The sequence below is a fragment of the Crotalus tigris genome, unplaced genomic scaffold (genome assembly GCF_016545835.1).
Source record: "Crotalus tigris isolate CLP2741 ecotype Arizona unplaced genomic scaffold, ASM1654583v1 scf7180000018504.2861643, whole genome shotgun sequence".
Taxonomy (NCBI): Eukaryota; Metazoa; Chordata; class Lepidosauria; order Squamata; family Viperidae; genus Crotalus; species Crotalus tigris.
In genome coordinates, this window is record NW_024097043.1 from 720,066 (window position 1) to 743,916 (window position 23,851).

Here is a 23,851-nt window from a genome sequence, read left to right on the forward strand (position 1 = left end):
GTCTTAGTCTACAAGAAATCCAATGGCTCCCTAGGACACACCATCTACCAGAAGAAAAAACACACAAACCGCTATCTGCACGCTCTCTCACACCACCACCCAGCACAGATCAACTCCGTAGCCAAGACACTCATCTCCAGAACAAAACGCTTAGCTGACGAACAGCACCTAAAAACCGAACTACACACTCTCACCAATGTACCAACATCCAATGGATTCCATAGAAATAAGATTACAAACCTAATCCAAAAAGAACCCCCCACTAAAATCCAAGACAAAGAATAAGAAAACGGCAAAGCCTTCCTCCCATACATAAAAGGCACCACAGACAGAATCAGTAAGAGTCTCCATAAACACAACATCAAAACAGCATTCTGCACAAACAGAAAAATATCCACCATCCTAAGAAACCCCAAAGATAAAATTGAGTTAGAAAATCAAGGAGTATATGAAATCCCATGCACTGCTTGTCCCAACACATACATCGAACAAACCAACAGAAGAATAAGTGCACGCATTGAAGAACATAAGAACTCAATCAAAAAAGAGGAACAAACATATTCCCTGGTCCAACACCTTAAAGCCACAGGACATGAAATTGACTTTAAAAATACCAGAACTATTGCCAAAAGTGAACATTTTAATAACAGAACAATCAGAGAAGCCATCGAGATAGAAAAACGCCCACACAGCATGAACAAGCGAGATGATACCTCCCGCCTACCAGCCATTTGGAAACCCGCCCTTATTGACAAACAACTCCCTAACACAAAAAATTATACCAGACCCACACTCACAAAAACCACAAAGGATGTCACCACCACACATCCACGCAAAAAACAAACCCAAAGCCACACCGATGATGAGGCATGACCACAAACCAGAAGCCAGACCACAGCTGCATCATTAGCCACTTTAAACCCCTCCAATCCATACATGAAGCAAACTGACACCCTCCATGGAGATGAGGCACGACCACGAACGCAAAGCCAAAAAACAGCAAGGCAGCCCAACATCTTAAACCCCCCTGCAACTCAGACTAACCTGAGCACAACCAAACAGAACACTCCCCCAGCCAATCAGAGCACAGCCAACCCCCCAGCCAATCAGAACACAGCCAACCCCCCAGCCAATCAGAGCACAGCCAAGCCCCTATCCAATCAGAACACACCTCCACCCAATCAGAACATAGCCAAGCCCCCACCCAATCAGTTCATACCCCCACTGGCAGTTAAAAGGAAGAAACAGCTAAGACCACACATTGCTCCTCGAAGCATGAAGCTGAAAACACCAGCCTGAAGATGACGAATGGGACTTCGTTGAAACTTCGCCAAGACACTTCCAATTTTACGTGGGAGAAAACCAAAGACCTACATACAAACACCTGCGAAAACCTTAAAAATATATCTATATCTATATATGTGTAATTAACCTAAAAATTGAGGAACGTAGTCTCCTGGGTGTATACATATTGAAAAGATAAAAACGAGCACCAGGAGATAAAACAATTAAATGTTTAATAAATAGATAACCTAGCTTTCGATGGCTGTATTGCTGTCATCATCGTCAGGGTGTTAAAAGCCAGAGGGTGGGGGAGCTCATTTATAAGCACAAATGCGCCTGCACATGGCTGATAGACCTCGTTATGGGGCCCGGTTGATTGATCCTCCCATCACTCATGTCAGATGTATTTCTGAGTTCTAAGTTCCTGCAGCTGATTACTTCTCTGTTGCGCGTGGCTCCTAGACTGGGAGGCGAGCATTCCATGTTACTTCACACCAGAGTAACCTGTGTAACTGCAGACCGATCCTGCGATGAAATCCCAGATCCGGCTATCTCCCTCCCCTTTGTCCGACGTATCACTCTCCGGGGCATGCTACCCCGTCCGTGCTCCCATCTTCCCCTATAGCCCCCAACCCACCGCCCTTCCGTGCGTGGGATGCACAGCGGTTCGTTACGATCTTCGTTCCTGTCAGTTTGGGGTCCGATTCAACTCTCCCCTCGGAGGAAATTCCAACTGCGATCTTCGCTTGTGCGCCCTCATGCGTCCACCGTGATACTCGGGAACGCGTGATGGGACCCTTAATGGGGTGTTTGCAGTCATCATCCACTCCAAGGGTTCCGATCTTCAAACAGGCATCCAGGCCAGGTACAGTAAGCGGATCATCCTGAACGCAAGCACCAGGGTCGCCGCAAGGAGAGCTGTCTTGCTTCACCTCAAGAGTGGGGGGGAGGAGTTCTCTATATCATTCAGTAGGTCGGACGCAATATCGAGGAGGGGGAGGGGAAGGGGAGGAGTGTTCGGAATATCCAGGGTACCAGGGGGTGGGTTGCTGTTGTCAATGAATTCTTCGTTCATCAATGGGTGCGCGTAGGAATTGCTAATAGCCGGGGTCACTCCGGATGGTAGGATCGCCCTTATCTCGTTGTCTATCTCTTCGTTGGGCAATCGAGATTGCAAACAGTGGGGTGCTTCCTCTGTCTGGAACAAATGCGTGCCTCCCAAGCTTTCATGACTTGGTGTGCAGGATGTAACTCCACACATCGATTAATAGACTTACAGTCTGAGAACCAGGCCTCTTTGAGGAGTCTGCCGCTCTTGGAGGCATCACTAGCATCACTAGTTCATACCCCCACTGGCAGTTAAAAGGAAGAAACAGCTAAGACCACACATTGCTCCTCGAAGTACAAAGCTGAAAACACCAGCCTGAAGATGACGAATGGGACTTCGTTGAAACGTCACCAAGACACTTCCAATTTTACGTGGGAGAAAACCCAAACAACCAAAGACCTACATACAAACACCCACAAAAACCTCAGAAATATATCTATATCTATATCTATATCTATATCTATATAATTAACCTAAAAATTGAGGAACGTAGTCTCCTAGGTGTATATATATTGAAAAGATAAAAACGAGCACCAGGAGATAAAACAATTAAATGTTTAATAAATAGATAACCTAGCTTTCGATGGCTGTATTGCTGTCATCATCGTCAGGATGTTAAAAGCCAGAGGGTGGGGGAGCTCGTTTATAAGCACAAACACGCCTGCACACGGCTCATAGACCTCGTTATGGGGCCCGTTGATTGATCCTCCCATCACTCATGTCAGATGTATTTCTGAGTTCTAAGTTCCTGCAACTGATTACTTCTCTGTTGCGCGCGGCTCCTAAGCTGGGAAGCGAGCTTCCATGTTACTTCACACCAGAGTAACTGTGTAACTGCAGACAGATCCTGCAATGAAATCCCAGATCCGGCTATCTCCCTCCCCTGTGTCTGACGTATCACTCTCCAGGGGCATGCTACCCCGTCCGTGCTCCCATCTTCCCCTATAGCCCCCAACCCACCGCTCTTCCGTGCGTGGGATGCACAGCAGTTCATTACGATCTTCGTTCCTGTCAGTTTGGCGTCCGATTCAACTCTTCCCTCAGAGGAAATTCCAACTGCGGTCTTCACGCGTGCGCCCTCATGCGTCCACTGTGATACTCGGGAACGCGTGATGGGACCCTTAATGGGGCAGTTGCAGTCATCATCCACTCCAGGGGTTCCGATCTTCAAACAGGCATCCAGGCCAGGTACAGTAAGCGGATCATCCTGAACGCAAGCACCAGAGTCGCCGCAAGGAGAGCTGTCTTGCTTCACCTCAAGAGTGGGGGGGAGGAGTTCTCTATACCATTCAGTAGGTCAGACGCAATATCGAGGAGGGGGAGGGGAAGTGGAAGAGTGTTCGGAATATCCAGGGTACCAGGGGGTGGGTTGCTGTTGTCAACGAATTCTTCGTTCATCAATGGGTGCGCGTAGGAATTGCTAATAGCCGGGGGCATTCCGGATGGTAGGATCACCCTTATCTCATTGTCTATCTCTTCGTTGGGGCAATTGAGATTGCAAACAGTGGGGTGCTTCCTCTGTCTGGAACAAATGCGTGCCTCCCAAGCTTTCATGACTTGGTGTGCAGGATGTAACTCCACACATCGATTAATAGACTTACAGTCCGAGAACCAGGCCTCTTTGAGGAGTCTGCCTCTCTTGGAGGCATCACTAGCATCACTAGTTCATACCCCCACTGGCAGTTAAAAGGAAGAAACAGTTAAGACCACACATTGCTCCTCGAAGCACGAAGCTGAAAACACCAGCCTGAAGATGACGAATGGGATTTCGTCGAAACGTCGCCAAGACACTTCCAATTTTACGCGAGACAAAACCCGAATAACCAAAGACCTACATACAAACACCCGCGAAAACCTCAGAATATATATATATATATATATATATATATATATATATATATATATATATATATTTATTTATTTCTGGCCAATGATAAAAGGTAACTGATAAAATAAACTGAATCTTCTTTCTCTTTCATTTTCAATGTCAATCTATCCATTTTTACACACTCTATTTTTTTTTAAATTAATTCTTCCTCCATTGGTAAATTTTCATTTTTCCAATGTTGAGTGAATACAATTCTTGCTGCAGTTAATATATGTAAAATTAAATATATACACTCTTTCTGATAATTTCCTACAGTTATGTCTAACAAAAATAATTCTGGCTTAAAATCTATATGATTTTTTAATCATTTTCTCTAACCATGTATGTATTCTTAATCAGAATCTTTTAGCTTTAGATCATGTCTACCAAAGATGGTAATAAGTGCCTGTTTTTTGTTTACATTTCCAACAATTGCTTGATATATTTTTAAACATCTTTGTTAACCTAGTGGTGTTAAATGCCACCTATAAAACATTTTATATAAATTTTCTTTGTACACTACCACTTTTGTTATTTTAAAATATCTTTCCCAAAGACTTTGCCAGTTTTAGATAATTATATTTTAAGGCTCCATTTTTATAATGTCTTTTTCAGTTGCTCTGTGAAATAAATACTCAGGCAAGAAAAAGGGAAGAAAAGTGAGATGCACACAACTGTCACAATAATAGACTGTAATTGTGGTAGTTAGAGTAGATTGCAGTCTTTATTTTCAAAGTTTCCAGGAGCAGAAACACATGGCAGAGTGAGGTAGCTTTTGAACTAAGTCCTACAGTATAAATACGGAAAGAGCATTCTTTTTTTTTTTTTTTTTTAAAAGAAATTTTATTGGTTGTTTGATTTTTAAGACAAAGTGCTCAAGACACACCATGGTGTTGGGGTAATCAAACATCCAAAGACAAAACATATATACATACATATATACATAATTGATTGAATCAAGTATTCCCTCTCTTTTTCCCTTAAATAACATAATTTATTTAAAATAGTCCAATTCTAGCTTAAATTTATTCAGCCTAGACCTGTTTTTAAGGCTTTATAAATTTACACTACCATTAACTTTAAGTACAAACATTATCAATTCAGGTATCCCTTCCAAATATGTTCTAGTTCCTTAATTTTATCATAAATCTTAGTTATTTCTTCTTCCGCTAATATCCCTTATTTAAAATAAAATATTAATCTATCCTATATATATCTAATCCATCCATCAATCAATCTCTTTAAGCTGACAGAATAAAATCAGACCTTAAATCATTTCAATCCATTAGACAGAATTCAAATTTCATCCAATTAATTGTCATAACTAATAACATCCATGTTATCAATCAAACAAATCATCTTATTAGATTAACTCAACATTACATAATAATTTTCTTACAAGTAAACCTGTCATTCTAAAAAAAACCACATTCTTAATCAAAGACATATATATATATATATATATATATATATATATATATATATATATATTCCATTAATCACCCCTTTTTCTCTTACTTCTAACTCACAATCTTAGTCTTTAAATCCATCCATAATTCTAGATTACCTTTAATCCATTACCTAAAAATATCTCCTTTTTAAGCTAAAATATTGATCTATCCTATGCATATCTAATCCATCAATCAATCTCTTTAAGCTGACAAGATAATATCAAACCTTAAATCGTTTCAATCCATTGGGCATCAAACAAACAAATCATCTTATTAGAAATAATAATTTTCATATAAATAAACCTATCAATCCAGAAAGTACATTCTTAGTCAATTTAATATATATCTTCTATTAGTTGCCCGTTTCTCTTACATCTAGCTCATAATCTTAGTCCTTAAATCAATCTATAGTTCTAGATTGCCTTTAATCCATTACATGAAATTTTAAATTTCACTTCTTTTCAGTCTTATTCTGGCCTTCTTCTGCCAGGAAGGTTTCCATAGCAGAGCTTCCCTTCCAGCTGATAAATCTCTCTTTATTGCTTGTAATATCATTTGGATCAATGAAAACCATCTTGGCCTCTGCATTGGTCCTCTGTTTCTCTTAACCATAAAGTTTCGTTGCTTTAACATTTCAGATCTCAGTCTTTGCTTTTTCTGGTCCTCAAAACCATAAGTGAACTGCTTATAAGGCAAAATTGATTTCTCTTTATTCTCAGTTAAGTCCTCTTCTTGTATAATCTGTTTTATAGAATAGTCAGATGTAGTCTGAGAGTCAATTTTGAAGTTTAAAGAAGAGATTCTGGCTCTTAAGTCTGTAGTAAACTCTTTCATTGTAGCACATATTTCTTCTTTAGCCTCATAGATCTTTTCCAGAATAAGTTTACAATTTAAATATGAATGTGGCTCCATTTTAAAAATTGTTCAGCTGGATCAAGTTATCTTTCTCTTAAAAAACAGTTTGAAGGCCAAAACTATCTCATCTCCAAATAGTCAACAATTACCATATTAACTTTTGACTAGTAGATGTCCTCAGTAAGCTAAGAAATCTTTTTCAAAAGTCATTTTTTTCCTTTTTTCTATTTTTTAAGGAAAAAGTGGAGAAAGAAATACTCTTCCAATATAAGATAATAATACCGCTGAGGAAAAAAAGAACAACAGCATAAGCTGATAGTATAGTTCTTAGGAAAAAAAAATTTCAGTACCCCAAAACATATATATATATATATAAAATGTAGTCTTTAAAAATTTGTTCTGTTCTTTTTTTCAATGCCTTTCTTCCCAAACATGTAGAAGCTGCTTTTCCAAGCCAGGGAAATAATTCCATCAGGGCTCTTACAGGCAAAAAAAAAAAAAAAAAAGCAAAATAGAATAAAAAGAGGAGCAAAAAAAAAGTCTCACCTGGATTCACCACAGTGGGTTTTCAAGCTTAGATGTTCTTTGACTTGTGGTTTGTAGCGGCTAGGTGATTGGCCATTTTACTGGCCAATCTTCTTCTCTGTCAGTCCTCAGAGTTGGCCCAGACAGCTGGAGGAGCTGCTGCTCCTCCACAGCCGAGCGAAACCTCTTCGACAGAAGTCGCACCCTCCAGGGTGACTTTCGACCCGCATAAGGGTCTACTGGCGAAGGGAGACTAGCTGATGAGGAGACGAGTCTCTTCGTGCAACTAGAAGTGCCGTGACCTGGAACCAGAAGCCCGGAAAGAGCATTCTTAACCTTAGATTTTTTAGCCAGGACTGGAAGAGGTCCTGGTAGCAGAAACACTAGATCAGTGATGGAGAAGTTTTAGAGACCAATTGCCCAAACTGCAATCCAAAATCCACTTATTTATTGCAAAATGCCAGGGCTGCATCAGCATTATGGTGCCCTCAGTGGGGGTGGGGGGCATGGCCCACTGGGTAGGCATGGCTGCAGTGGTCATGGAAGACTGGATGAGCATGCCATCCCCGGTGGCACAATGCCACTTGCTCGCTCACTTCCTGCCCTGTCGCTTCCAAATGCCATGTGCTCGCTACTCTGGCAAACTCTGCTGGGGCAACGGCATGTGTGCCCACAGAGAAGGCTCTGAGTGTTTTCCCATTAGTAGAAGGCCCCAAAAGAAAGCATTACTGATGGACCAGGATCTTCTGAGTTCAAAGTGCTCTATTGTCCCAATATCAGCTCTTCAGCCACATTATCCTATCGCTGGCACAATTAATGTGCTGATAGTAGGGGTGAATTAACAACAAAAAGGGAATCCAGAATCTTAGCTAAAGAGGCAGCTTCTTCATTTTGAGATTTTTATCCTCAGAGATAAAATAATAATAGTAAAATTTCTATTTCTGCCTGTGAGGCATAAGTAATTTTATATTTTCTTTGTTTTAGAGCCATGGTAGCGCAGTGGTTAGAATGTAGTACTGCAGGCTACTTCTGGTGACTGCTGGCTGCTGGCAGTTCAATTCTCACTGGCTCAGGATTGACTCAGCCTTCCATCCTTCCGAGGTCAGTAAAATGAGGACCCAGATTGTTGGGGGCAATAGGCTGACTCTGAAAACTGCTTAGAGAGGGCTCTGAAGCACTGTGACATGGTACATAAGTCTAAGTGCTATTACTACTGCTATTTTAAGAAATAGCCAAGGCAGAATATGCTTATCAAATCTGAAACAATCCACTGAGATAATTCACACAATAGTCAGCCCAGTTTATAACATTAACCAGAGAAGGAGCAAATGGGAATAAACAAATAGATGCTTTAGCTCCATAGCACCCTCCATGTTCTATCCTAACTGAGCTGCTAGGGTTTTGGACAAGCAGACAATCTGCTACTTTGCTTCCTTAACACGCCTTCTTAGGATTGCACTCATGGCCATAAAAGCTTGCTGCTTTCCTCAGAATCCTTTTGTATACACTTATAAAGTCAGTCCATTAAGATAATTACCCAGTAGTCCAATTCATAATATTTATCTATCGCTATGAGCTATAACAGGAGAATTAGTCTGGTGTATCAGTTAAGCTATCAGGCTAGAAACTGCAAGATTTGGGTTCTAGTCTCTCCCTGGGCAAAGCCAACTGGATGACCTTGACCAGTCACTTTCTCTCAGTCTTAAAAGGTGTATGGAAATTCACTTTTGTTGTGGCTACCTTATCCAGAAGAAGTATACTGTGTTCAACTCTAAACAGTACAATCTGTTCTGATCTGAAAGGCCAGGGTTCAGTAAAATCTGTTGCTTCTTACCTCCAAAGAAAGAGGTTCCCCTAATGAAAAAAAAACGGGATGAATAGAAACATCTGGGTCCTTCTTGAAACAGTTGGGTTTAGCATGATGCTGGGAATGGTACAAAGACCACCAATGAGCTGAAAGTCCCTGTAGAGGAAAGAAAATGAAAGAAAGCATTTAGGCACTTTTAAAAGATTACTTGACTATTTACTACAGCAGTATTCTGCTTTGAAGAGGCAATATATTATAGAGGACATTCCATTGAACCTTTGAATCAGATTTTCAAATAAGTTTGAGGGGTTGAATCAGCTGACTCTGAATTATCTTGGAGAGGTTCAAAAACAGTTTGAAGATTAAATATACTTTCCAGCTTTGAAGAATCTCAAGCATTCGTTGCATATATGGACAAAGCTGGGGGAATTTGAGTACTGTACAGAGTTCTCTGATATTAACTTTAAGTAGGTGGCAAAGGAGTTTTGTCACCTTTTCGAACCCTGTCTATCAAAGCTCTGGAAGATATGCTGCTCTGCCATTTGTGTATTTAGAGAGATTTGTCTGGGGGGGGGGGAACAGAATACAAAATTGAGGACTAAGTTTATTCCGCTCTGTCTTGCTTTTAATGAATCTTGCTCTTCCTTGCCTCCACACCATTTTATCATTATTCTTCTTTGACTCACCTGTAGATTTGTGTCCCTGTTAGATTTGTGTCCAGCATTTTCCTTCCTTATTTATCACTGGCATTTAATCAGGCTTATTGATCAGGGAATTTTATCACCGGGATTTGATCAGGCTTATCTTACAGTTGTACCAAAAGCAGGTGAAGATAACACCTGGTATGTTAATTTTCCTCTGATTTTATTGCTAATGTTGATGCAAAGATTTTAATAGCAGTGTTGGCAAATAGATTACAAATAGTTTATGAAAATTGATCAAGCAGAGTTAATAAAAATTAGGCATATAAGAGATAATATAGAATTAGTTATAGATATAATGGACTTAAAATAAATAACAATTTGTAATCTCATTATTAGATGCTGAAATACATATTTATTTGTATTAAACAAATTTGAAAATCCCTGGAATTCATAAAATGAATTAAGAGAAAAGGTGGTAACCACTGAGCCAACCAATTCTACACAGCGTTACCTACAACAGATGGATAACTTGGATGATCAAGAACTAACTGTAACTGACTCAGTTCAAATATCAAAAATAACAAAGATTGACACTCAGATACAACTTTCCGGAAAATACAACAAAGCAGATAACTTATTCATAATTATAACATGGAATAAAAGTCAATACAATATTCGGATGATATTGGCAGGAAGAGAAGAAAATTTTGCTCAGTTTGAATTGATTAGAAATTTTTGTAATCAAAGTTTGAGGTTTGATAATCGAAAAGTTTTATTATGGGAATTAACTTGGCATAGAAAAAAAGCTAGGGTCAGGTTTAAATGTGAGATAAAATGCTACTTGATGGGTTAAAAAGGCTTTAGAGATTTTGTCTGATTTAATAACGAAAGAAGGATGAGAATTGACTGTTATTATAGTTGATAATTATTAGGGAGTAAACTTGTTTAAGGGTTAAAAAGATTTTATAGATGTAGAGTGATGAAATGATAGAACATGTTTTTAAAAATAGATATGCATATTTTGGAATTACATTATTATTTTAAATATGATAATTATTTTGAAATAGAGAGAGAATTTCTGTCTAATTTAATAATGAATGAAGGCAGGGAATTTCTTGACATTATACTTGATAAGTATTTGAAGGTGTAAACTTCATAAAAGGGCTTTAAAAGATTTTTTATAGATGTAGATTGATGAAATTATAGAATATATTTTTTAAAATAGAATGGTTATTTGTTGGATTTATAGTGTTATTTTAAATATGAAAAATATGTTGTAAGAGCTACATGTGATAGGGAAAAATTAGTCTTAATGAGTGATCTAATATTAAGGATACCTGAAATCCCAATTAGATGTTTATTGAAATGTAACTGGAATATGACAATTGTAATTAGTAAAGCTTAAAAAGGACATAGATTATCATAACTGCAAGGTGATTGAAGATTTTTGTTTGATGGAACTTTATCTAAAATTGTATTAATTTTAATAAGTAATATTATTCCTTATAGAGAGGAAATTGTTTATAATTAATTTGAGCTATATGTATATGATTTTGTTCTTGAATGATCTGACACTCTGATCACCACGTTGTGTCCTAAGCTTTTGTAAAAAATGGAAAAAAACCAATAAAACTTTTATATAAGAAAGTTATGGAATGGAATGTTTACTTTAAAAAACTGACTGTTTTTCCCATGCCAAATCGACCTTATGGGGAAAGCCATCGTTAAAAATTAGGAGAAAGATGATGATATGGAAAAATTGGATGGAAACTGTCACACGCAAAGAATCAGGACCACACATTAAATTCCAGTGAAGCTGCTTTACTGCTCATGCCTATAACAAACTATTCAACTAATGGTCCACACTAAATTGTCACTGGGTAAGAGTTAATGGACTTCAAGAAGGGCTGGACTTGGGCTATTTGTGGGAACATAATGACTCCAGGATGATTCCTCTCTTGACTCTGCTCCCCCAACTCTGTCTCTCCCTCTCATACATACAGAAACATTCTTCAGTCTTTAAAAAAAAACATTGTCACGATAGCACATAACCTGCTTTTTCTAGTTTATTAAATTTGACTAGAATGTTTTCTGTTTTACTTCAGTATGGCTGCTCTATAGACTCTTTGTTTTGGAGAACTAAAAGACTGTGCTGGTCTTTTTCATTCCTATTATTTCTGCCTTAATAGAGTAGAAGGGGAATGTTTCAAAATTTATGTCAGAATTCTTGAGAACCCTTTCAATCTACCCATCTCAAACTTTGCAGTGTTGATGTCCTCAAAGGTATCTATTATCTCTGTTATTTTCATTTTATTCTGCACCTCAAATGAAACAGCTATGGACATTTTGATGCTTTTCCATTCAAATAAAAAAACAAACCACTTTCTTGAATTTATTTGACATGGATTTTGATCTCAGATCTCCTATACTAGGGTTCCCCAACCCATAGGCCATGGACTGGTACTGGACTACGATCTGTTGGGAATTGGGCCACCTAAGTGGCGGGCGAGAATGCAAAGCTTCATTTATGCGTGTGGGGGATTAGTTTGCACACATGAAACCATCCCCTCCCTCCCCACCACCCTGGCCGCCAATGCCAGTCTGTGGAGCCAGGAAAGTTGGGAACCACTGTCCTATATGAATCAAGTCTTGCCACCTTCAGATCTTAAATTCGGATTGGCTCTCAGTTAATTTGCACATTCATATTTTTTATTACAAGTGAAATTCCATTCTTGGTCTGCAGTTAGTAATGAGATAGATGAACAAATAGTTTGATTTAATGTAAGAGAGCTTTATATGTTCTTTGAGTGGGAATGGGAAAATGGGAATCCCATTTGACACCCTTGTTATAAACAAAACAATACATTTGATACTTATTGATGAAACTTTTTCAGGTATATTTGCAATATTCTCTATTCCTCCCCTTCAATTCTGTGGAACATTCTAAGAATGATATACCTTACTTACCTTTAAATGGCACATCACAAATTCATGAAAAAGGCGGTTCCATTTTGGATTGCTGAAGACTGAAAGATGTCCCAAATCATGTTGCAGCCAAACTCCTTGACACTAAAAGGAAAGGGTGATACACAACAGAAGGGACACCTTTTGTCTCACTCCTACATCTCCTGGATTAGAGCTTTCCCCTATATCCAATGGTAATAGCTATGAAAGAATTGCTAGGATAGCTAAAATAAAAGTTCATTCTAGGATTTTTTGTAGAGAAGACTCTGCCCTTACATCCCATCACACACAGTTAATGCTGTTGGGCATGGGCAGAGGGCGTGGCCATCATAGCGCTGCTGGGTTGCCTGGGTGATCTGCAGCGGGCCCTGGAGGTGGTGAATGGCCCTGCGGGCAGGTGGGGTGGGGGCGGGGCAGGGGGTGGAGCAGAGGGCGGGGCCAGTTTTTGGGCACCTGGTCTCTAAAAGGTTCGCCATCATTGATATAAACCACCTTCCACAAACGTATACAGTGGGAAGACATGGTTGTTTTTTTAATGATCTATTCCTATTCATGTTCCATCAAGAGCCGTGGTGGCGCAGTGATTAGAATGCAGTACTGCATGCTACTTCTGCTGATTGCCAGCTACCAGCAGTTCAGCAGTTCGAGTCTCTCCAGCTCAAGGTTGACTCAGTCTTCCATCCTTCTTAGATCAGTAAAATGAGGACCCAGATTGTTGGGGGCAATATGTTGACTCTGTAAACAGCTTAGAGAAGGCTGTAAAGGACCGTGAAGCGGTATATAAGTCTAAATGCTATTGCTATTGCTCTTACTGTTCTTCAGAATGGGAGATTTGAGATATAAGGTGAGATGGACCCAATATCCTTCTTTTCTAATGAATCATTTGTTGAGCAGGCCCCTCCCCCATGATGGCATGTTTAATAGATAAAAATCTTTTTCTCCCACCAACGAACAGCTGATTTTGACACCACAGCTGGTTTTTTTTTTTTTTTTTGGTAGCTTTGCCCTCCGTTCTTTCAACGTGAGACTAGGAAGGACCCAAGAAGAACTTAGGACAATTGTGCAGCGATGGAGGACAGGGAGTCTGGATATCTTCAATTCTTGGTAAGGTGTAATTGGAAAGTCTGGTCTCTTCCCACATTTTCCCTTCAGTTGCTCATTTTTCTTAAGTATGCCTGGGTTTAATTGCAATTTTTGAAGCTTCACAACCTCTTGATTTATGACTAGTTGACTTCTGACCTATTTTATCACTCCTTGTTGGACTTTTACAAGCTTTTTTACCTGTTCTTTCATTGCTTATTATCAATTTTTAAACTATTTGTTTTTAACCATAAAGAGGTTGTGGTGGGACTTACATTTACACAGGATGATACTATACATTTTGTTCCTTCTAGCATTTTTTTTCTTCTTTTTAAAAATAGTGATATTTATCTCTTAAAATTTGATGGGAAAATTTCCCTTTCTTTAAGGGGGGGGGGAAGGAGACCCTTTCCCTGTAGAAGCTGTTATGATTTATTTGCTTCTCCTGTCCTTGAAAATAAAAGTGTTTCTCATGCCTCTAATAGTTTGGGAGGCAACTGAAAAAGAATGTTCTCCAAATTACAGGCTTTATCTGAAAATATAAACAAAAAAATTGATAAGTTAGTAACAGTTTGGCAAAGTCAAGATGATATCCAAAGACAGGAGATAATAGCTGAACCCGATTTCCAATCTGAGGAATTGGAATCTGTTGCTATGTGTGAAAAAGGAAGTGTTTGTTTGAAAATTATAGAATTGCCAGAAAAGATTGAAAAGAATTGGAATATAAGAAATTCTGAGGTAATGGATATGATGAAAGATGGACTGGACTTTCTTGGCAAGAAGAATGTTGTGTTGTCAAGGAGAATTATTCAACAATGGATGTTGCAGAATTATTTACAATTATTAACTTTGAAAGTGAGATGTAATTATTGGGAAAGTTCCCAGTTAAAAACCCAAGCAACGGTTTCACCAAAGAAAGGTATTTGATCCTGGGCTCAGAGATAATGATTGGGGCAATTTATGGTAAATAAGAAACTGTGTAGACTTTCTATGAGTAAATTACAACAATAGACTGTTAATAGAGTGCTTTGAACATTAATTTTGCTTAACCTGTTTACTATTTTTTCTTTCATATATGTAAGGTATGACAGGTCAACTGGGTTGCAAATAGATATACAATCTTATAAATTTTGGACCTGCTTTGAAAGTGGGGGAAGCTATTTTTGTTGCAATAGTTTTGTCAATGTTTAACCATAATATGTGTTTTTATCCTTTTTAAAAAATTCCTATTTTTTCAATGTTTTTGTTTAGTTTTGTCACTGTTTATTTTTGCATTTTAACCTTTTCAATAAAATAAAATTGTTGGCAGAATCATTTGTTGGGCAAAATAAAAGTAGTTTTTTCTCTAACTGAATTGCTTAGTCTTCCTCAACCTTCGTTCTTCCAAACAGTTCAGAGCAAATTTCTGAAGGCTCATATCAATGGAATAGGTGTTATTTTCCTTGCAGAGAAATTATTTTCTTTTAATTTAGTTAAAAGATCTTGTGCTGTAGGAATCCTATCTAATGGGAAATTTAATTTTGTCTAAAAATAAAATCAAGCAAATTACCTGTGCAAGGGTCAAACAAAATGTCGCAAGAAGAAAAGGTGTTATAACTGTCGCAAAATACCACATCACAAACCAGCCAGCAGCATCCAGCAGTAAAATATGCAGAAGCGTCAGGAAAAAGAAGAATTGGTTTGGCTTGAAGAGTCCCATCTTTTCAACAGTGGACAGCAGCTCCCGAAAATCTTCTACTAGTAATTTCTAAGGAAAAAAAAAATGCAACAAATTTGCAGGTATTTTGACTCCATGAATCCTGTATAGCTAGCCAGTGGCCCCAACAGTTAACATCAAGAACTCTTGGTGGAATTGCTGTCCGAACTATCCTTTTCCTGCCAAAAGTTTTATAGAGGAATTAAGAGGAAACTGGTAGACAATTTACAAGCCACTTTTGGGACATATGGATCATCATTCATTATTCAATTAATGACCATTCAAAGTTACTTATGACCATGTTTCACACTTAGGATTGTTGCAGCATCCCACTTGGTCATGTGATCAAAATTCAGAAACTTGGCAACTGGCTCATATTTATGACAGTTGCAATGTTCCGGGGGTCATGTGATCGCTTTTTGCAACTTTCTGACAAGCAAAGTGAATGGGGAAGCCAGATTCACTTAACAACCATGTTACTAATTTAACAACTGCAGTGATTAACTTAACAACTGTGGCCAGAAAGATTGTAAAATGGAGCAAAATTCACTTAACAACTATCTAGCTTAGCAACAGGAAATTTGGTCTCAGTTGTGGTCATAAACCGAGGTCTACGTGTAATGGAGAAACTGACACACAGAGAGAAAGAAATAACTGGTGATAACTGTTTTTTCTTGCCTAAATGAAATTCAATGGTGAAAAAAGCAAGGCTCTACATTTAGTCAAGAAAAAACAAATGCACAGGTATAGTATAGGGGGTACCTTGCTCAATAGTAGCAACTGTGAAAGGGATCTTGGAATCCTAATCACTGTGTTAAATAAAATGATTTTATCACAAATTGATATAGCTTTCTTGAGTGTCCACAAGATGGCACCAATTTATAGACTCCTCCAATGCACATACCTTTGTGATCAGAGGGTTATTAGAAGACATGGGGTGCAGTGATTAGAATACAGTATTGCAGGCTAATTCTTCCCACAGCCAGGAGTTCGATCCTGACTGGCTTACAGGGTGACTCAGTCTTCCATCTTTCCGGGGTCGGTAAAATGAGAACCCAGATTGTTGGGGACAAAATGCTGACTCTGTAAACCACTTAGAGAGGCCTGTAAAGCACTCTGAACTGTTATATAAGTCTAAGTGCTATTGCTATTGTTATTAGTTTTAAAAAAACACAGAGTGTTGTGTTATTCAGAGTGTGGTGTTCAAATATTTATTGTAGTCTATATTTGTTCATTAAATTCATTTATAGATTGCATTTGTAATTTATTCCAAATTCACTTATATGTAGTATTTTATTACTGTTATAAAATATGTAGTTAATATGGATTATTAATTAATATTAAATATTTATTATTAAATAGTTATAGAACTGTTACTGGTGGATAGTACCATCTATGAATCCACCTATATTATTTCTTTCATATATTACTGCTTTCATCACAGTCACATCATTTGATGCCCATTGGCCAGAAGTGCCACCACAGGCCATCCACAGGCATGATCAGTGCTGTTTCATTGCTGTGCCCAGGCCTGAAACCTGACTGAAAAGGATCCAGATAAACCATTTTCTCCAGACTCTCTGAGGCTGCATTGCAACCACCTGCTTCATGATTTTAAGGCTGGGATTGATTAGGTGGATGCTGAGGAAGGCAACCTGAAAGAACCGGGTTTACTAACCCAATCTTATTGCCCAGCTGCATTTTTAAAAGTACCTTAGACCTTGTTTGGCAAAATCAGATGCAAGATCATCTGATGGGACATGAAATGAGTTTACTCTGCATCCGGAGCATGAAGAGGAGAAAACTGTGTACATTGGATGCTACCTGGATATGACTTGTTGAGATGACAGAAGCTTCATCTTGTGGGGTTATTTGGGCTCAGATTGAATCTGTGGAGCCTAAAGAAGCAAACAGGTTTCTCTCTGTGTTATTCTCACCGGTGGATTCGAGTCCTGCTTGCTTAGTGGAAGCAAACAGGGGGATGAGAGGAAGCTGAGTGTGAGTGGTAGTGAAGATATCCTTCAGATGTATTTGGGGAGGATCAAGTGGGGCTTCAGGGCAATGAGGTGGAGAGTGGAAGGGAATGAAATGGCAGATACTAAGATCACTTCATAATTAAAAGTCTGCTGAAGGAAATGGACTTTTACTGTTTTTATAAATGCCAAGAGATTAGGGTGAAGTACAAGGGCGATGCAGAAAGATTGAGGAATACCTTATAAAACTCTTTTGTTGACCTTAATAGCAGATCAGTTTTAATGACAAAAGTGATCTTTGAGTCAAGCCTTATAATATTTAAGGCTTTGCATTTTAACACCATAGGCCACTACCTCAATTTTCTGTCTCCAAACTTACATTTTTACTAGGTTCAAAGCTGGGCTGATCAGGTGCCAATTCCCCAATCAAAAGTGACGCCATGTGCTTCCTTACTAGAGTCTTGTCAACATGAAAGGCTGTGAAAGGATCCTAAAGCCAAAGCATAAAGAAAAAAGAAAATAATAATAATAATAAAGAACCAGTTTAAAGTCAATCTGGAAGAAATATGTTTAGGCTAAGTGATTATATTTGATTTTTACATTTCTTCTTTCCAATTCATCACAGGCATAATTTCCAGGAGGAAGGAGGTGATGCCAGCGACTGCTCCAACTATCGCAAGATTGCATTGATTTCTCATGCCAGCAAAGATCATTAAACAGAGGCTACAGAATGTCATTGATCAAGAACTACCTGATGTAGAAGCTGGCTTTAGAAAGGGTTGCATTACTCAAGATCATATTGCCAATATTAGATGGATTATGAAAAAAGCAAATAAATATCAAAAGGATCTATATATGTGGTTTATTGATTACAGAGAAGCTTTTGACTGTATAGAACACAATAAGCTATGGGGGGGTTTGCGTGACCTTGGTGTCCCAACCCACCTGACCAGACTTATCAGATCACTGTACACTGATCAGGAGGCAACAGTGAGAACAGTCTATGGTGCCACAAATTGGTTCAGCATCAGTAAGGGAGTTAGACAGGGATATATTTTATCACCATTTTTGTTCAATCTGTATGCTGAAATAATCATGTGAAAATTAGACCTGGAATTGGGGGAAGAACCATAAATAATTTGAGATACGCAGATGATACAGGACTATTAGCCAAAAATAAGGAAGACCTGGAAAAAAATTATCTGGAAAATCAGGATGAAAGTGAAACGAATAGGATTGGGTCTTAACATCAGGAAAACAAAGATAATGACAACAACTGCAGAAGGACATGAGATATTTAAAATCAACAAGGAGGAAATTGAATTAAGTTTGAGAATTTACCCTCCCTAGATCATAAAATTGTTTACATTGACCATTCTACTCCTGAAATCAAACATAGGCTAATCTTAGGCCACACTACAATGGTTAACATGAATAAGATTGGAAAAAGTAGAGATATTGATATAAATACAAAAAGCAGGCTAGTTAGAGCAATAGTTTCCCCTATAATGATGTATGAGTATGAGAGTTCGACACTAAAAACAGCTGATAGAAGAATTGATGTCTTTGAACTGTGGTGCTGGCATAAATTATTGCGTACAGAGTGACCAACAGAGAGATGCTGAATCGTATAAAACAGGGGTGGGGAACATTGGCTCTTTTATGACTTGTGGACTTAAACTCCCAGAATTCCTGAGCCAGCTCAGTCATAAAAGAGCCAAGGTTCCACATCCCTGGTATAAAACCAGACACATCATTAGAAACCAAAATCACAAGACTACATTTGATTTATTTTGGTTATATCATGCATGTAAATTCATTTGAGAACTCAATGATGCTAGGAATAGTTAGTGGAATAATAAGAAAGGGCAAGTACAGAACAACCTGGCTTGATACCATCTGTCATGCCTCTGTCCGAGCCTGACTCCGAGGAAGACATGGAGTTCCCTGTTGAGGCCCAGGAGGGGGTGTCTGTGGCTTCGGAGGACTGTAAAGGGGAGCAGACTGAGGCAGGCCAGGGCCCTTCAGGTTTGGAATAGGGAAGGCAGAGTTCAGGCAAGGAGCAAGCCCCCCCCACCTGATCCTAGAGCAGTGGTTCTCAACCTTTTTAATGCTGCGACCCCCAACCGGTCATAAGTCGAGGACTACTCAACCAGTCGTAAGTCGAGGACTACTCAACTGGTGCAGCACCGTTTGCAGAATGGGACTTTTGGCGGGCTCAGCAGGGCAGAGACAGCCTGGACAATTCCAATTGGCTTTTGAAAGCCAATAGAATTAGACTCTATTCAAGATTCTATTGGCTTTCAAAAGCCAATAGAATAAAAGGGAGTAGCACAGCTAAGGAAAAGGGGGAAAAAATGGCGGACTGCATTGTTTGGCGACCCCCGTGAAATGGTCGTTCGACCCCAAATGGGGTCCCAACCCACAGGTTGAGCACCACTGTCCTAGAGCAAGGAGAGCAGAGAGGAGGAGAGAACAACAGAGGCAGGCTCAATTGATCGGGAGGAGAGCGTCCCGCCCCATTCCACAAGGCACACCTGGGGATTAGGATTTAAGGAGATGCTGTGGGGTGGGGCATTTATCGTGGTATCTTGAGATAGTTGTGAATTGTGCTCTTGTCTTATTTTAACCTGGATACTTTGAATTTGTTTGTTTCCTGCTTCACAACCACAGACTGCATTCCTGAGTCTCTCCTTGCAGTTTGCAAGCAAGCTGAGAGTTAAAAGGACTCTTTACGTTTTCTTGTTATCTGTCATGTCCTGAGAATATTGTAAACTTCCCTGGCTGTATTGGTTGAACTCTTGCCAGCATATGTGGGAGCTTTTGGGAAACCTTGGCAGTGATTAAAAAACTGTTGCTCTTGCCAGCCGACTGCTTTGCCTCAGTTCGGGGCCTTGGGTCATCACACCATCAAAGCTGATACAATGATGAACGTTCAATAATTGAAAGAAGCTATGCTTGATAGGGTAGCATGGAGAGCATTTGCTAAGAGTCGGACATGACTGAATGGTTAAAACAACAAGTCATTGTCTATATTAACAAAAATCACCCTATTCTTTCAAAATTGTTCACCTTAAAGGGAAAACTCTTTTATATTTGTTTAAAGTTCTAAACATTTCTTTAAAAATTTCATCTTTATATCTAAAATCAATTAGAATAGAATAGAGCTGGAAGGGACCTGGGAGGTCTTCTAGTCCAGCCCCCTGCTCAAGCAGGAGGACCTATACCATCTCAGACAAGTGACTGTCCAGTGATGGAGTGCCCATGATTTCTTGAGGCAAGCTGTTCCACTGATTAATCGTGCTCATTGTCAGGAAATTTCTCCTTAATTCCAAGTTGCTTCTCTCTTTGATCAGTTTCCAGCCATTGTTTCTTGTCCTGCCCTCTGGTGCTTTGGTGAATAATGTGCCCCCCTCTTCTTGGTGGCAGTCCCTCAAATACTGGAATACTGCTATCATGTCTCCCCTATTTCTTATTTTCTTTAGAGTAGCCAAACCCAAGTCCAGCAGCCGTTGTTCATATGTTTTAGTCAATCTATGCATCAAATAATAACCAGGAAGAATTTTACCAAAATCTCCATAGAAAAATAATAGAAATGGAGTATCAAAAGATTTGTTTAGTAGGAGACTTTAATGCAATAGTAGATGGGACAATAGACTATAAAAGCAGTAAAAGAGGAAAACCGGAAGAAGACTACCTAAGATTTTTTTCAATATGATAAAAGAAATTGGAGTACAAGATGTTTGGAGGGAAATAAATTCAGGAAAATTACAATATACATTTTATTCAAACAGCCAAAAATCCTGGTCCAGAATCGACATGATTTGGATGACATCTGAATTGAGGACGAATATGCAGGAAATTGAGATAGAACCAGGTACATGGGCAGACCATAACCCTTTAAAAGTGGTGTGGAGAGGAATACAAAATAAAACTAAGATGGACTTTGAACCAATCTATTTTAAAAGAAAGAGAATTTATAGAACTAACAAAAAAAGAAATGGAGTTTTTCTTTAAAGAAAACAAAAAAGAAGACACAACATTACAAAATGTATGGGGTACAACCAAAGCATATTTTAGAGGTATAGCTATAACATACATGGCAAAGAAAAACAAACAGAAAAGACAGCAATATGTACGATTAAAAAAAAAATTGGAAAACTAGAATCAGAACTACAAATGAACCCGCAGAAGAAGACTTTGAAAAGAGTAATGGAAACAATAAAACCTAAACTAAATCTGTTGGATTCAGAAAAATTGGCACAGCAAATAAAAAGAGCAAAACAAAAAATTTTTGAAAATGCAAATAAACCAGGAAGATGGTTAGCTTATAAACTTAAAAAACAGAAGGAGAAAAAAATGATACATAATTTAGCAGATGAAAAAGGTTGTCTACAATTTAAAAATGAAGAAATAAAAAAGATAATTAAAGAATACTAGAAGAAACTGTATGATATAGAAGAAATTCCAAGACAGAGAATGATCCAATATCTAAAAGAAAATTCCAGAAATTTATAAGACTATGTTAGAGGAAAAAATTACAATGATGGAAATAATAGAGGCCATAAGAAGGCAAAAAATTGAGAAAACACTGGGGCCAGATGGACTACCGGCAGAGTTATATAAAACCCTACAAGATACACTGAGTGAACTGTTGAAAGACGTTTGCAATGAAATTTTGTTGGAGGCTAAACTCCCAAACACATGGATAGAAGCAAATATTACTTTAATACCAAAAGAAGATTCAGATTTGACACAGATAAAAATTACAGACCGATATCGTTACTGAATGTAGCTTATAAAATTTTTACTTCAATAATGGCAGAGAGACTGAAAAGATACTTAATTGAATTTATACATTCAGACCAAAATGGCTTTCTACCAAAGAGACAAATTAAAAACAATTTAAGAGTGATAATGGACGTACAAAATTGGCCTGGCCTATAAGATCATCCCTGTTCTGGACTTAGCATAGACCTACGTAACCCTAACGAATATCTGGCAGTTATTGGGTTAAATGCTGGGTATGTTGATGGGTCAGTGGGAGGAGTCAAAAAGGGTCATTGGGAGACTTCCTGGACACAAACCAGATGGAAGCCTTTGCTCATCCAGCCACATGTGTTTTGCCAACATGTGACTCTCAGCAGAAGAAGAGGGGAAAATTCAATATTAAATTATCTATAGGAATGAACAAATATGGAAAACCAGATGTATCTACAGCATAGTAAGTCTCTGCTTAGAATTCCTGGACAATAAATGTTTGTTTAAATCATTTCTATCGAGTTATCTGTCTGTTTAGATTGGATTCAGAGCCACAAGTTCTGGGCAGAACAGTAATTTAATAAAGATTATTCCTCCTCTGAGCTCCTGGAACGGTTTGAAGGAAGTAAAGCAGATATTTTCTCGCAAGTAGTAATTTAACGGGGCTAATTTCCTTCAATTGCCTGCAACAGTAATCTCTGAGTTCTGTCACCCATTAAAGCCTGCAAGGCGAAGTCAGTGTATTTGTGAAGGCAGTCAGCGCTTCAAAGAAGATGTGAGTCAGATGTATTGTTTTACTAATTTGCTGTCAGCTTCACAAGTAGCCACTGCATGACAATGTTTACCTGCTGGAAAGGATTCATTACCAGTCAAATCCTGCTTGCTAGCCAACGCTTCAAAGTAAAGTAAAGTTATAAAGTGCCTTCTGTTGTTTTTAAATTGCCTTTGGATCTGTCTACAAGGTGAAGAGAAAAATCCACGCTCTTGTTCTTGCATGTAAACTCTGATTTCTAACACCAAAAGAAGCTTTGGGCCTTATTCCACCTTCCTTCTTTGCCGTTAAATTAAACAGCCAAGGAGAGCTAATTGCCCTTGCAAAGCCATTTCCGCCCTCGGGCCCCAGATGGCACACAATAAACCATTTGTTGCTATAGTGATCCAGCATTGATGAGAGGAGTGTTCGCTTGCTTCTATGTGATCACAGAGATTACTGCCTATGTAGCTAGACCCAACAGAAAGGTGTCTTTGCTCAATCAGCTCGCTGCCAAGAACGTGTCCTTTGAATTCTCTGAACAACTAATTTGCCAGCCATCACAGCACTAGAGAAAAAGCTAAGCTCCCTCCTCCCTTAGGAATGCTTGAAATTTCAGCCAATGTTATGATCACATCAAGCCTACAGCAAGCCTAGCCAAGAGCATTTCTTAGAGGGAGAAAAGGAACTTCATTGCTCACAGCACTAACTTCACAGAGTGAATCTGTTAGTTAAAGTGCAAGCTACTTAAATTTATTCCAAGCTACCAACACCCCTAGAGGGCACAGAGAGTGAACTTCGCCAAAGTTCCCACTCACTCACTCAAGCTGAAGACCAAGTTGTTCCAGCTTGAGAGAAAGAAAGCAAGAGCCAATTGCCTTCGCCTATTATCACAGCTGATGACCCATAGTCCCAGCCTGCAACTCGCCAGGTGGGAGTTTGTACATCTACATTCTCTCTGTGGCCCACTAGCAGCAACATGGTAATAGGAAGAATTTGGCCGGCCTTTCCTCAGACGGCCCCTAGTGGTTAAAGGAGGAACTACATGCAAGCCTTTAACCCGCTCAGAGAAGGCCCTCTAGTGG

At 38.8% G+C, this 23,851-nt stretch overlaps 1 protein-coding gene across 2 annotated transcripts in view; it reads right to left on the reverse strand.

Annotated features, from left to right (window-relative positions):
* Window positions 1–23,851, reverse strand: part of LOC120312441 (acyl-CoA (8-3)-desaturase-like) — a 58,894-nt gene that overhangs the window by 20,712 nt on the left and 14,331 nt on the right. Inside the window, exons 2-5 of one of the 2 annotated variants that reach the window (XM_039353168.1) lie at window positions 17,634–17,744; window positions 15,135–15,332; window positions 12,509–12,610; window positions 8,925–9,053 (exon numbers count right to left, since the gene is read on the reverse strand). In XM_039353168.1, coding sequence (XP_039209102.1) covers window positions 8,925–9,053; window positions 12,509–12,610; window positions 15,135–15,332; window positions 17,634–17,744 — 540 coding nt within the window. The remainder of the gene's footprint in view (window positions 1–8,924; window positions 9,054–12,508; window positions 12,611–15,134; window positions 15,333–17,633; window positions 17,745–23,851) is intronic. The other variant, XM_039353169.1, reaches the window with a different exon arrangement.